Source organism: Rhinoderma darwinii, chromosome 2 (genome assembly GCF_050947455.1).
Source record: "Rhinoderma darwinii isolate aRhiDar2 chromosome 2, aRhiDar2.hap1, whole genome shotgun sequence".
Taxonomy (NCBI): domain Eukaryota; kingdom Metazoa; phylum Chordata; class Amphibia; order Anura; family Rhinodermatidae; genus Rhinoderma; species Rhinoderma darwinii.
This window is the reverse complement of record NC_134688.1, coordinates 107,959,087-107,974,141: the sequence shown is the minus strand read 5'-3', so window position 1 is coordinate 107,974,141 and position 15,055 is coordinate 107,959,087. Positions and strand designations below refer to the sequence as shown.

The 15,055-nt window shown below is 45.2% G+C and overlaps 1 protein-coding gene across 50 annotated transcripts in view; it reads right to left on the bottom strand.

The window, feature by feature from the left end:
• Window positions 1–15,055, bottom strand: part of NACA (nascent polypeptide associated complex subunit alpha) — a 495,234-nt gene that overhangs the window by 48,134 nt on the left and 432,045 nt on the right. For 24 of the 50 annotated variants that reach the window (XM_075852026.1, XM_075852035.1, XM_075852043.1 and 21 more), the window contains exons 1-4: window positions 11,557–11,666; window positions 6,712–6,783; window positions 5,710–5,856; window positions 3,697–3,756 (exon numbers count right to left, since the gene is read on the bottom strand). In XM_075852026.1, the coding sequence (XP_075708141.1) occupies window positions 3,697–3,756; window positions 5,710–5,856; window positions 6,712–6,781 (277 nt within the window). In that variant the 5' untranslated portion in view covers window positions 6,782–6,783; window positions 11,557–11,666. The other 26 variants (XM_075852058.1, XM_075852062.1, XM_075852063.1 and 23 more) reach the window with 14 other exon arrangements.

The following is a 15,055-nucleotide window of genomic DNA, read 5'->3' as shown; positions in this document are numbered from 1 at the left end:
TGTAATGTCAATCGACAAAAACACAGAGTGAATGGGTAACGATCATGTTCCCCTCCTGTACTCACCACCACTGTCCCACGCAACCAGGCACATTGAAGGAACAAGTGGGACATAACGCACTCACCAGGGGCAAATCTCGGGGCACGGACTGTCAAATCAATGACTACGTTGTCCCGCACCGTAGATACACATTAAGCCACAGAGTTCTTAAGAATGGCAACGGCCCTGGATATCATAGATCAGATTGCCCATACAAGACCAGTAAGGATAGATATGTTAACAACCAAGGGGCGCTGTTCCGAAAAGAGTCACTAAATGACCCCCTATAGTTGCCCAGAGGCGCCCCGTCAAAAAACAACTAGGGCGCTCGGTCATACCCCAAAATTAGAGAAAACAGGAGTAGGAAATTTGTTCATTCAGGCCATGAGGGTTGATGGTCTGCAAGCGGAAAATCCATTCCGCCTCTTTTTGTAGAATCTTTCTATCCAGATTCCCCCCTCTCAGGAGTGGTCTAACGTGTTCGATTCCCTGAAAGGCCAGAACTGTGGAATCCCCATCATGGCATGACCACACATGTCGCGCCACCGGGGTGTCCACTTTCCTTCTGACATCCCCTATGTGGTCGCGAATCCTCCTCCTGAACTCCCTACCAGTCTTACCCACGTATTGTAGACCACACTTACATGTGATAAGATAAACAATTCCTTTCGTCTTACAATTAATGAATGACCTGTTGTCAAAAATTCTTCCAGTTTTAGTGCTCGTAAATTTCCTACTGCACAATACAGACTCGCAAGCTTTACATGTCCCGCATCTAAAGGTCCCTTCAGTACTCTTCAACCAAGTGTTGACCTGAGTCTGCGGTTGTAAATGGCTGTGAACAAGACGATCCCTCAGGTTGCGTCCCCTCCTGTATGTTATCAGAGGGTAATCCCCCACCAGGAAATGAATTTTATGCTGACGGAACACCCACAGACAGCAACCTTCTACAGTCTCCCAAAGGTGCACAAAGGGGTAACTCCCCTTAAAGGCCGCCCTATTGTGTCGGGGATCAACAGCCTGACGCAGAATTCCAGCCTATACCTGGACAAGGTCCTTAGACCTTTTGTGGTGTCCCTGCCATCTTATGTGAGGGACACCATGGATGTGCTGAGAAGGTTGGAGGGTATACGCTGTGATCATGGTGTGCTGCTAGCGTCCCTAGACGTAGAGTCTCTGTACAGCTCCATCCCACACAATCACGGATGTAGAGCTGTTGAATACTTCCTGAGGGACAAAGGAACACAGTACCAGGCCCATAATAAGTTCATCATTGATCTGCTGAGATTTGTCCTAGAACACAACTTCTTTTTATTTGATAAAAAGATCTACCATCAGCTCCGCGGGGTGGCCATGGGCAGCCCTTGTGCCCCCACCTTTGCCAATCTATACTTGGGATGGTGGGAAAAGGAAGTTGTGTTTAGTGAACTAATGGATAGATGGTCAGCCTATATATTACTCTGGATCAGATTTATTGATGACGTGCTGATCCTCTGGACTGGCACTAAGGGGGAGTTTCAGGAATTTGTTGAGGTCTTGAATGCTAATGAGCTGGGACTCTTTTTTACTTCTGAAATCCAGGATACTAAAATTACGTTCCTGGATATTTTGATCTCCAAGACGGATTCTGGAACCATACAGACGAACATGTACCGCAAGGAAACGGCAACGAACAGTTTGTTGCGCTGGGAAAGTTGGCACCCGACAAACCTCAAAAGAGGAATACCGAAGGGCCAATATCTCAGGGCACGCCGAAACTGCTCGACTATCACCGACTTCAGGGTCTCTGCACGGGAGCTGGAGAACAGATTTAGACACAGGGGATACCCCAGGAATGTACTAAAAGGGGCATTTCAGAATGCCCTGGGCTGCAATAGGAATGACCTCCTAAACCCTAAACCGAAAAAAATGGAAGAGGAATCCATCAGGATGATAGGTACCTTCGATTCGGCGAACAGGGAGGTGAGGGAAGTCCTTAAACAATTTTGGGGTATCTTAAAAGCTGACCCGGACGTAGGGGACCTGGTGGGGGATTACCCTCTGATAACATACAGGAGGGGACGCAACCTGAGGGATCGTCTTGTTCACAGCCATTTACAACCGCAGACTCAGGTCAACACTTGGTTGAAGAGTACTGAAGGGACCTTTAGATGCGGGACATGTAAAGCTTGCGAGTCTGTATTGTGCAGTAGGAAATTTACGAGCACTAAAACTGGAAGAATTTTTGACAACAGGTCATTCATTAATTGTAAGACGAAAGGAATTGTTTATCTTATCACATGTAAGTGTGGTCTACAATACGTGGGTAAGACTGGTAGGGAGTTCAGGAGGAGGATTCGCGACCACATAGGGGATGTCAGAAGGAAAGTGGACACCCCGGTGGCGCGACATGTGTGGTCATGCCATGATGGGGATTCCACAGTTCTGGCCTTTCAGGGAATCGAACACGTTAGACCACTCCTGAGAGGGGGGAATCTGGATAGAAAGATTCTACAAAAAGAGGCGGAATGGATTTTCCGCTTGCAGACCATCAACCCTCATGGCCTGAATGAACAAATTTCCTACTCCTGTTTTCTCTAATTTTGGGGTATGACCGAGCGCCCTAGTTGTTTTTTGACGGGGCGCCTCTGGGCAACTATAGGGGGTCATTTAGTGACTCTTTTCGGAACAGCGCCCCTTGGTTGTTAACATATCTATCCTTACTGGTCTTGTATGGGCAATCTGATCTATGATATCCAGGGCCGTTGCCATTCTTAAGAACTCTGTGGCTTAATGTGTATCTACGGTGCGGGACAACGTAGTCATTGATTTGACAGTCCGTGCCCCGAGATTTGCCCCTGGTGAGTGCGTTATGTCCCACTTGTTCCTTCAATGTGCCTGGTTGCGTGGGACAGTGGTGGTGAGTACAGGAGGGGAACATGATCGTTACCCATTCACTCTGTGTTTTTGTCGATTGACATTACAGGAGCCGCGTTTAGCGTCCCCTGGTTACTATGTACACTCGTGTTGTCCGGACGCCCCGATTGGTCGGCAAGAAGGAGGCAAGCCGCCTCCTGCACGTCACAGCTGTGCCGTGTCGAACTTGGATTGGCGGCTGCCCCCGATGACGACGTCGGAAGGGCGGGCTCTTAACCTTAAAAGCCCATGATTTCTCCGGCGCGTGTGCGGCCAGTACATCAGAGCCGTATACGTGGCTGGAGGTTAAAATAAGCACACAAACAGTGCTATCCAGTGTTCTATCTTTAGAATTTAACTACCTATGTTTATCAATCCCTGATGAGGTATTGCTTTAGTGACAATGCTGAAACGCGTAGGATCTTGATACATTGACATTTTTGGCAAGAGTGTAGCGAATCAATATATCATAAATAGGGAGAGTTAGTCCTGGGTGTTTTGAAACATACCATTACCCTGGACACTTCCCTTTTCGTCTAGCACTTGCTTATGCCTGTTTTCTTGGAAGTAGTGGCTGGTTGAGCCATTTTTAACAAATTGATAATAAAAATACCTGAACAAGAAAAGTTTTACATTGTAGTAACAGAAGTTGTGATTTTAGACAATGTTCAGCACCACTATAAAAGCTACATCTGGCAAGGTTAGTTTCCAACTGAACACGGCAGACTATTAGTAAAGAAGGCAGCGACACTACCATCCTACCTGGAGGTTGAGTTTCAATGGGTGTAGGTGCACCAGAAGGAAGGGTAACGCCATCTGCGACTAAATAGATTGACAAAAGATAACGCAAAACTATCCTTATAGTTACAAAATAAAGTGAATCTACTTCACACCACACGCAGAAAGTGGTCATTGTACTCCGATATATACCGCTCAGCCATAACATTAAAACCACTGACATGTGAAGTGAACAGCATTAATTATCTTGTTACAATGTCACCTGTCAAGGGGTGGGATATATTAAGCTGCAAATTGGACAGTTAGTTCATAAAGTTCATGTTTTGAAAGCAGGAAAAACAGGCAAGCGTAAGGATCTGAGTGACTGACATGAGCCAGATTGTGATGGCTAGACCCTACCAAAAGTGATTAAAGAAAGGACAACAAGTGACAGGGTCATTGGCACTCAAGGCTCATTGATGTTTAGGAGGAAAGGCTAGCTAGTCTGATCCCACAAAAGAGCTACTGTTGAATAAGTTGCTTAAAAAGTTACTGCTGGCTATGACAGAAAGATGTCAGAAGGCACATTGCCCCACAGCTTGCTGCATTTAGGGCCTCATAGCCGCAGGCCGGTCAGAGTGCCCACGCTGACCCGTGAACACTGCCAAAAGCACCTACAATGAACACACGAGCATCGGAACTGGTCTGATGAATCACATTTTCCTTTATATCACATGGACCGCCACATGCACCGCTTACCTGGTGAGATGGCACTAGGGTGATGTATGGGAAGACCGCAAACCAGCGGAGGCAGTGTGACACTCTGAACAATGCTCTGATGGGAAACCTTGGGTCCTGGCATTCACGTGGATGTTACTTTGACACATACCACCTTCATAAACATTGTTTCAGACCAAGTAAACCCCTTCATGGCAACTGTATACCTTATGGCAATGGGCCTTTTCAGCAGGAAAATGTGCTCTGACAAACTTCAGAAATTGTTCAGGAATGGTTGGAGAAACACGACAAAGTTCAAGGTATTAACTTGGCCTCCAAATTCCCCAGATCTCAATTTAATAGAGCATCAAGTCTGATCCATGGAGGCCCCACCTCACACTTACAGGACTTGAAGGGAACCTGCCAGTCAGTTTATGCTGCCCTCTTGGAGGGCAGAATGAAGTAGAGGCCCTACCTCACAACCCTCAGGTCCATGCTTTTTTGGCATGATTTTACACCATATTAAGAAGGTGTTGTAAATGTTCACAGCGTATTAACATTAAGAAGTGGCTTACTTCTTGCTAACTTGGTTGAAGGTTGACTACTTGACCACCATATGACTAGCCATATACACGTACGTCTGTCTATACCCGTTTAATTACATAGCAGTGTCCTAGTATAACTGGAGGATGCTGTTGACATAACCGATAAGAAAAATAAAAATACTGACCAAGAATTGTAGGGCGTTTAAAAGGTTTATAATGTTAATATAGATTTGTCTCAAAATAGTAAATATAAAGGCAGTAACTTACTATCAATTAAAATATTCAATGCAATACAACCAAGCACCGTGGCTCGACCTGCAAAGACCAGTGGCATCCCATGGACTTACTCTTCAAGCATACATCCCAAAAAAGCTGTACAGTGTAAAGCCAGTGACAAAAGATAGGTTGTGATCAGCAGACTGTACACTGAAGTAAACGCTTCAATAGATGTACTAACTCAGCACTTTCCCACAAAGGAGATTAGCAGACAAGAGTGGTGGAGTTTTTTTTTTAAAGAGAATAAAAAATGTAAACTGAATGAGGTGACAAGAAAAATAAAAAAAATAATGCCTAAAGTGGAGCCAAAAGGTACTAGAATTTCTTGCATAATGAATTTACAGTGCAGTCTTCTGCACGCGGCTGCAACAGAGTTATTTCTCTAGATCAATCCTGCTGGTGGGATGTAAAGACCAGATTTCTGTATAACCAATTCATGCCTGTCTCCTGTGACCGCAAAACTTGAAATAAGTAGATGTTAGAGCAAACACATTTTTGTCACCCATAGATCGATACCTACCTGAAGGCACAGGAGCGGCTTCAGCTTGTGCCATCTGAGAAGCCTTACTAGCCATCTCGGAGGTCTGAGACACAGGTTTTTTCTCCTGAGCTACTACAGCCACGTCTGTAGGTGCAGCAGCCTCACCAATGGTTGAGGGAGAAGTTACTGCAATATCAGCAACAGGTGAACATACAAGAATTCAACTACTGATTATTGTACCCGCAACCACATGCTTGGAAAAAACACACACCAGCGCTAGTAGTTAGAGGTGAAAACAAAGTCTTTAAATTAAAGCTTTAAATATAGTCAGTCAAATATAAAGCGAGTCATAAGCCCCCCCCTCTAGCTGTAAACCAGAATCTTTTATTCCTGTACGTTTTACTGAAGAGTCAAGCACTTGTTACCATTGTCCAACTTCCCACCATCATTTAAACCAGTAGAGAATCTAGGACTATGACGGTATGGAATTCAAGTTCTCACTACCATCCAAAACAGTCCTAGTAAAGAATATTCAATTGGTGGAAATATGAAATCAATCATAATTTAACAAGTCCACACTAGCTGCGAAAAGCTTTTATACAGAACATGACATGAGGGGCTATAAAAAAATCATTATGCGCTACACCTACAAAAAACAAGCAATTCGTATAGGCAAAGTTCCCAAACTAGACGGCTCTCAAAGCATACAAGCCTTTACTAAAAAATAAAAACAAAAAAAATAAATTAAAAAAAACAGCAACAACGTGCAGCGTAACCAGATCAGTGCACGTGAAATGCAAGCATTATTATTTATACGAGTACAGCGATATGTCACACCCCAATGTGCACGCAGGTCAGATCTGCAGTTTCCACTCATTCATCAACAACTCTCCACCATCATCTCAAATTGTCACATGTCCATTTGCAGAAATGTTACATAACCACTGAAGAGTACATGACGAAGCCAGAGATCATAGACGGGCTATGGGAGTGGTCGTCTGATGAATGAGCTAGAATGTGAGGCAACAGTCATGCACTTACCCGTCTCTACTTGTGGCTGGTGGAGTTCTTGCTCCGCAAAAGGGACTGTTTCTGTGGCTTCACCAGGCATTTCTAAAATTGAGGAGAGATAAATATAAACTCTTCAGTCTAGAACCACATGTAGTGACAGTCATTGCTTTGCTTTTCTGATTAATTTTAGAACAGACTTCTTAGCATACGCCAGGGATCAGCAATCCATGGCACCAGTGCCACAGCGGGCATGTGGAGCATGGTTTGCTGGCACACTTCCTTCTCCCAGCTTCATTATGCATTTGGCAGTGCTGTTTACCAGGAGAGAGAGCAGTTCTTCATTGTTTGTCACTACTGAACACTTGGCAAGCACACAACGCTGTACAGTTCTCTCCTGGTGTTCAGCGTCACCAAGTGCATAATTAAGGGCTTTCTCCTAGTGATCAGCACCACAAGGATGGAGTTTAGTAACCGCTCGGTAAAAGAAAAGAAGTCAGCAGCTCTCTCTCTTATGTGCACCACCCCAAGCCAGTGTTTAGTAGCCGCGGTCTCTCCTATGTTATGTGCGCACCCAAGCTGGTGTTCAGTTGCGCCCCCCTGTGCAGCACCCTCAAGCTGTTATTTAGTAGCCGCAGTCTGTCCTGTGTAAAGTTCCCCCTAGCAGGTGTATCGTAGCCGCAGTCTCTCCTATTTGCGCCCCCCCAGATTGTGTTCAGTCACTTCGTATGCGCCACAGATGGATCAGCTTGCAAAGAAAATCAGGGACAAGGGTCACACTGAAAAGTAAGTTTAATTAACAAAATGTTTTAGGTCACATACACCGTAACAGTTTGTCTTATACGTGGCATGGCACACAGTTTTTTTTATATCGGCACGCAATACAACAAAGGCCGCCTACCCCTGACATATGCTATAGATGCCACATAACCTAAAGCTGACCATTGACACGAACATACCACTACCAAACAGTCCAGAGTGAACTCATTACAGGGCTTGTGTCATGAAGACACCCCCTTCTCTAACACCTGATCAGTTGGTCTGGCTTCTGGAATTGCTGGCCAGCAGAACTGACATCCTAAGGGTGGGTTCACATATCAGTTGCGTCCTGCCAGTCCAGCCTAAACCGAACAAAACTGACGACACTTGTGCACTGGTCCATCATCTATAGCCAGGCAGAAAAATTATGCAACGTACTGTATTTCTGTATGGCGAAGGTTGACTTCCAGTGCTAAATCGGATGCAACCGATGCAAGAAACGGTCCCATAGGCAAGCATGGGATCAGTTCCGGCATCAGTTTTACCTCAGAGTTTCTGTACCACACCAGGGAGAAACTATGAAGGATGGCCAGACATATGAGAACTCGGCCTAACAGGGCATAATTAAAAACATTAAAGAGACTACCACATTATAAGTGCCGTATCTCCTACATAAGAAGATGGGTGCTATAATGTGGGTGACAGCAGTGCTTTTTATTTAGAAAAACTATCATTTCCACCACGTTATTAGCGATTTTAGCTTTATGCTAATTCGTTTCTTAATGGACAACGGGGCGTGTTTTACTATTGACCAACTGGGCGTTGTATAGGAGTGTATGACGCTGACCAATCAGCATCATGCACTTCTCTCCATTCATTTAGTCAGCGTATAGTGACACTATTATTCACTATGTGCTGTTTTATACTGACACATTAACGTTACTGTAGTGTCTTGACAGTGAATAGACATTCCTTCCAGCCAGGACGGGATGTCCATTCACAATCCCGACACTTCGCGAACGTTTCTGTGGTACTTACAGCAGAGCAAAGAGTAATCTCGCTGTAACCTTTTACATCATTTACAGCGAGATCTCGCGAGATTACGCTTGCTCTGCGCTAACGTTTCTGTGGTACTTACAGCAGAGCAAGTGTAATCTCGCGAGATCTCGCTGTAAATGATGTAAAAGGTTACAGCGAGATTACTCTTTGCTCTGCTGTAAGTACCACAGAAACGTTCGCGAAGTGTCGGGATTGTGAATGGACATCCCGTCCTGGCTGGAAGGAATGTCTATTCACTGTCTATACACTTCAATAAAGTTAATTTGTCAGTATGAGGGTATGTTCACAATTATGTCTGAAATTATGGAGCTGTTTTCAGGCGAAAGCAGCTCCTGAATTTCAGACGTTTTGACAAGTGCACGCGTTTTTCGCTGCGACTTTTACGGATGTAATTGGTGCTGGTTTTCATTGGAGTCAATGAAAAACGGCTCCAATTACATCCCAAGAAGTGACATGCACGTCTTTGAGGCGGGCGTCTTTTTAAGTCTTCTGACAGCGGCTCCTAAAAAAAAGCCCGTCTGCACAGAACACCGTAAGACCCATTGAATTCAACGGGCAGATGTTTGCAGACGGTTTGGAGCCGTTTTATCTGCCGTAATTCGAGGCGTAAAACGCCTGAATTACGTCCGTAAATAGGGCGTGTGAACATACCATAGAAACAGCACATACTGATCTAGCAGGATCCCTATTCGCTGACTAAATGAATGGAGAGAAGTGCATGACGCTGATTGGTCACTGATTGGTCAGCGTCATACACTCCTCTGTACAACGCCCAGTTGGTCAATAGTAAAACACGCCCAGTTGTCCATTAAGAAACAAATTAGCGTAAAGCTAAAATCTCTAATAACGTGGTGAAAATAGATCGTATTTTTAAATAAAAAGCATTACTGTCACCTACATTATAGCGCCGACCTCCTTATGTAGGAGATAGGGCACTTACAATGTGGTGACAGAGCCTCTTTAAGACTATTGGGGTGATTTCTGGTAGAGTGACTACACAGAACTGCCCATGCCTACTTTTTTTTAGAACTTCTACTGAAATAAATGTAAGCCACCATAGATACTTGCGGAAATCTAAGGTTTGTTCAGTAGAACTACGTGGAATCAAGATCTGTAAAAAATATTAGTTCCTATGTGTAGAAATTTTTTACTTCCCCTTTCCCATCCCTTGGTTGAACTTGATGGACATGTGTCTTTTTTCAACCGTACAAACTATGTAATATATGTAATTTGAGATTGAAAAATAAGGGTGCAATATGACAAACTAGTCTAAATCGATTGGGCATAGGGCTGGGCAATTAATCGAAAATCAGCGCAATTAATTGTCGTCACTTTGCCAGTTTTAGTTTCAATAATTTTTTCCCGGTTTAAACTATCTACAACCTCAGGATACAGTTGAATCTAATGGTGGAGCAGGGGACCATAAGGTCACTGCTTTACCATTCACTAGGTATCGCTGGACGCGAGGCAGTAATGTCATCGCGCCTGTCTGCGCTGAGCTGCACAGACCAGAGGGATCTCCTCCACTCATCATTGGAACGGGGTTAGGGGAGTATGTATATTATTATCAGGCACTATTGAGGGCAGCGGTGGGGGAATTATACAGCGCAGGGAAAGCTATGGGGGACTTTATACTGTGGGGGGTGCAGCTATGGGAGCATTATACTGTGTAAGCGCAGTATAGGGACATCATATGACAGTTATGGTGGCATTATAGTGTGTGGAGGACAGTTATGGGGCATTATACTGTGTGGAGGACTTCTGAGGAGCGTTACCATTTGCAAGGGCAGCATACTGTGTGGGGATAACTATGGGGTAAATATACTGGGCGGGGGCAGTGTCAGGGGGTATATTATATACAGTAGTATAAAACAGGCTCAGGGGATAATTATAAATTCAATGGCGTAGCATGCAAATATGGTGTGTGGTATGCAAAAGGGGTGTGGCTTAAATTGTTCAATAATCGTGTTCAATGAATCCCGATTTTTATTTAGGTCATAATTGCTCACCACGGACTGTGCGTGCAATATGTGATCGCGGTCATACACAACTATACTGGTGGATCCCACAACTCAAACCCCCCCCCCCTCCCCCAATGTCTTCTTTGGGAAGGATAACTTCTCTGATCATTTGTTCCCAGAGGTCAGTCTGAACGTGCATGTTCATGGGGGAACCATTAGTCAAACAGCTACTGAATGTGTATGGACAGACAGCAAAAATCTGAGACCATCAGCATTGCCTTATATGGTTAGATTATAAGCTCCTATGCTCAGGGTCCTCGCTCCTCTTGAATCATTGCCACATTATAGGGATTACGGCTTCCCCAAACTATAAAGTGTTACATTGGAGGTCATTGTCAATAGCAGCAAAAGTAAATAAAAACAAAAAGAACATCAACCATGAGAAACTCTGAAAGTCCTCCATTAACACAGACGAGATACTTCTACATGACTTGGAATATAAGTGTTTGTGAACATGGACTAACAGAACAATTGAGAACTCCCTGAGAGGACTAGGCGCCCGGCTCTCCAGTCACATGTCCACACACTAGTAAACTTATGGACGGACGTAGTTCTGGCAGCCACGACTTGAAGCGGTTTAAACAGTTATTTGAGAAGCGTAAAGGAATTGTGAGACCTGGGTCCGGGACTTGGGCAGGGCACAGCGGGCAGCACTCGGGCCTCAACCAGCTTTACGTAACGAGACAGACAGCCCGAGTGGTGCCAGGAAGGTCCGAGCCTGTTCCCGGAGGCCGCACATGATATGTAGGGTCACAACAGGACGGTAACACACCAGCCTGGACTCTACACAAATCCTCAGACTTCTATCCCGGAACCACACAAGAAACCCTCGGAGCCGTGAGCCAGCGCCTCTCGCTCCCCATGTTACTACTCCGGTACCGTCATCTTCCCGGCATTTCTACAGTCAGCCTGAGTCCACCCGGCGGCCATATCCCCAGTAACCTAAACACTACACCCCATCCTAGCCCTGGATACTTTCTAGACGAGGATTTACTTGGAGAACGTTTAAGATGGAATTGGATGCAAAAGAGACACTTACTGTGTGAGGAGTTCAGTTCCAAGATGGCTGAAGAAAGAACGCCCAGCGCGAACTGCTTCCGGGATATGGCGGGGTAGGAGGGGTGTACTTCCGGGACAACGGTTAGGGGTCACACCTGCTGCTAGGAGATATGTGGGAAGGTGTTTATTGGCTCCGGACAGCAGCTGGTTGTGTCTGTCACATGTCAGTGTTGTGGGAGGTGTTACACGAAATTGTGTCTAGATCCCAGTAACCCGCAGGACCTGGTCCCTCTGCCCTCTAGAATTTAGCCTGTTCTATCTATCAATTCTAGATCCTAGTAACCTAAAGAACCTGGTCCCTCTGCTCCCTAGAATTTAGCCTGTTCTGTCTATGAATTCTAGATCCTAGTAACCCGCAGGACCTGGTCCCTCTGCCCTCTAGAATTTAGCCTGTTCTATCTATGAATTCTAGATCCTAGTAACCCAAAGGACCTGGTCCCTCTGCCCTCTAGAATTTAGCCTGTTTTATATAGGAATTCTAGATCCTAGTAACCTAAAGAACCTGGTCCCTCTGCCCTCTAGGATTCCACTTGTTTAATATAGGAATTCTAGATCCTAGTAACCTAAAGGACCTGGTCCCTCTGCTCTCTAGAATTTAGCCTGTTTTATATAGGAATTCTAGATCCCAGTAACCTAAAGAACCTGGTCCCTCTGCCCTCTAGGATTCCACTTGTTTAATATAGGAATTCTAGATCCTAGTAACCTAAAGGACCTGGTCCCTCTGCTCCCTGGAAATTAGCCTGTTTTATATAGGAATTCTAGATCCCAGTAACCTAAAGTACCCAGTCCCTCTGCCCTCTAGGATTCTGCTTGTTTAAAATAGGAATATAACATTTCATGATTCCTCTGCCCAATAAAAATTGACCTTGTTCCATGTAAGAATGCTAGATCCTAGTGGGCTAAAGCACCTGACCTGGTCCCTCATCCCACCAGAATTCATTGTTTTATATAAAAATATAAGATTCTGTTGTCCCTGTCACAGAGCCCACAGAAGTAGTGACTGTCACATGGCTAACAGGATGGTGTGGAACTAATGTGTTGCTAAGGGATTTGGCGTAGGGGTAAACAAACAGGAGCGTACTCTAAGGGATAACTAGGTGTTCACCCTCTGACCTTTGTGGACTTGGCTGCTAGTATCCCCAGGTTGCTAACCCCAGAGTAGTCTCCCTAAGGCCTCATTTACATCGCGTTTGTGCTATCTGCTGAGCGTATACGTTTTTTTAAACACTAAAAAAAGTATTGAAACGTATAGCTCGGCGTATACATAGACGATAATGGGTTACAGGTAGACCAAAATGGCATCCGTTTGGTCTATGTTTGTCATGGTTTACGTTGGGATACTGTTTTTTGAAAGTAATGAAAAGCGTAGTCTGCTACGCTATTGTGTATTTAAAAACAAAAAGGTATACGCGACGTAAAGTTTTTTTTAACATTGATCTCAATGGAGAATGTAATCCTATATGCTTGTATTCGTTTAAATACAGTAAATCTGTCCGCGTTTTTTTTCTCTATCAGTGTTCACTTTAAAAATAAAAACGTATACGTTTTTTTAGATAAAAAACTGACAGAAACATATACATGTGAGTATTCGCTAAACGTACACGCTATAAAAAACAGACGTAAACAGAAAATGGTACACGTTTGTATACGTTTTTAATGCTCCACATTTTTATTTAACCCCTTCCCGACATTTGTCGTAAGTATACGTCATGGAAAGCCAGAGCTTCCCGCATAATGTCATATACTTACGACAAATGCATGGCACCGGCTCAGAAGCTGAGTCGGTGCCATCACCCCCGGATGTCAGCTGTATCTTACAGCTGAGATCCGGCTGTAATGGCGGGGACCGAAGTTAGCTTCGATCCCCACCATTAACCCCTTAAATGCAGCGCTCATAAGTAATCGCTTCATTTATGGTGTTTGCAGCTCATCGGCACCCCAGCAATGAAATCGCCGGGGTGCCGGTGGCTGCAATGGCAACCGGAGGCCTAATACTGGCCTCCCGATCTGCCTAGCATTGAAAACTTTCAGCCCCCGCTCGGTGGTGGGGCCTGAAAGGCTTCCGTAGCCGCCGGCAAGATGGTGGTGGCTCAGGAGCTGAGCCGGCATCATCAGCGGTGGATGTCAGCTGTATGTTACAGCTGACATCCACCTGTAATGGCAGGAACCGGAGCTAGCGCCAATCCCTACCATGAATCCCTGAGATGCAACGATCACTGCATCTTAGTGGTTGTCAGCAGATCGGCAGCCCTGATTGTACAATCAGGGCTGCGGACTGCTACTATGGCAACAGGAGACCTAACAAAGCCTCCTGCTTTGCTATTACGGAAGCGGATTAGGCCCCGCCGGGAGGCGAAGCCTAATCGGCTTGCTGTCAGTGAATGACTGACAGATCTAATACATTGCACTACAAGTGGGGCTGCATGGCACTGTCTACAGGGGGGGCTGTATAGCACTGTCTACAAGGGGGCTGTATGGCAGAACCTATGGGGGGAACTATCTACAGGGGGGGCTGTGTTTGGCACCCAGGGGAGGGGGGCCCAGTCAAAAGTTTGCTATGGGGCCCAGTCTTTCCTAGTTACGCCCCTTCCCCTGCCCGCTAAGACTTAGGGCTTATTTAGACGAACGCGATATACGTCCGTGCAACGCGCATGATTTTCACGCGCCTCTCACGGACCTATGTTAGTCTATGGGGCCGTACAGACTGTTCGTGAGTTTCACGCAGCGTGTGTGCGCTGCGTAAAACTCACGTCATGTCCGTTATGTTTTCGTTGTTCACGCATCACGCACCCATTGAAGTCAATGGCTGCGTGAAAATCACGCGCAGCACGCGGAAGCACTTCCGTGTGACGCTCGTGATTCGCGCAACAGCAGTAAAAAATATGAATGAAAACAGAAAAGCACCACGTGCTTTTCTGTTTACAAACATACAGAGTGTCATAATGATGGCAGCTGCGCGAAAATCACGCAGCCACGCATCATACGAGGGTGACACACGGAGCTGTTAAAGAGGCTCTGTCACCAGATTTTGCAACCCCTATCTGCTATTGCAGCAGATAGGCGCTGCAATGTAGATTACAGTAACGTTTTTATTTTTAAAAAACGAGCATTTTTGGCCAAGTTATGACCATTTTTGTAGTTATGCAAATGAGGCTTGCAAAAGTCCCAAGTGGGTGTGTTTAAAAGTAAAAGTCCAAGTGGGCGTGTATTATGTGAGTACCTCCTGCAGCAGCACAATAATGGGGTATTTCTGCCCCTGTGAACTAGTTGGAATTTTTTATTTAATCAACTAGTCTTCTCCCTATATAAGGACAACTAGCCCCTTCTACCATTTATTTTTTTCTTTCCTTTGGACTTGGCCAAAAGTTTGCACTGCTTGTTTCCATTGTGTTACTATTTTCATGTTGTTATGCTGAATTTCTGACATTCCTGGGAGATGTACGAAGGCCCTATTCACACGACAGGGATTCTTGTCCGTG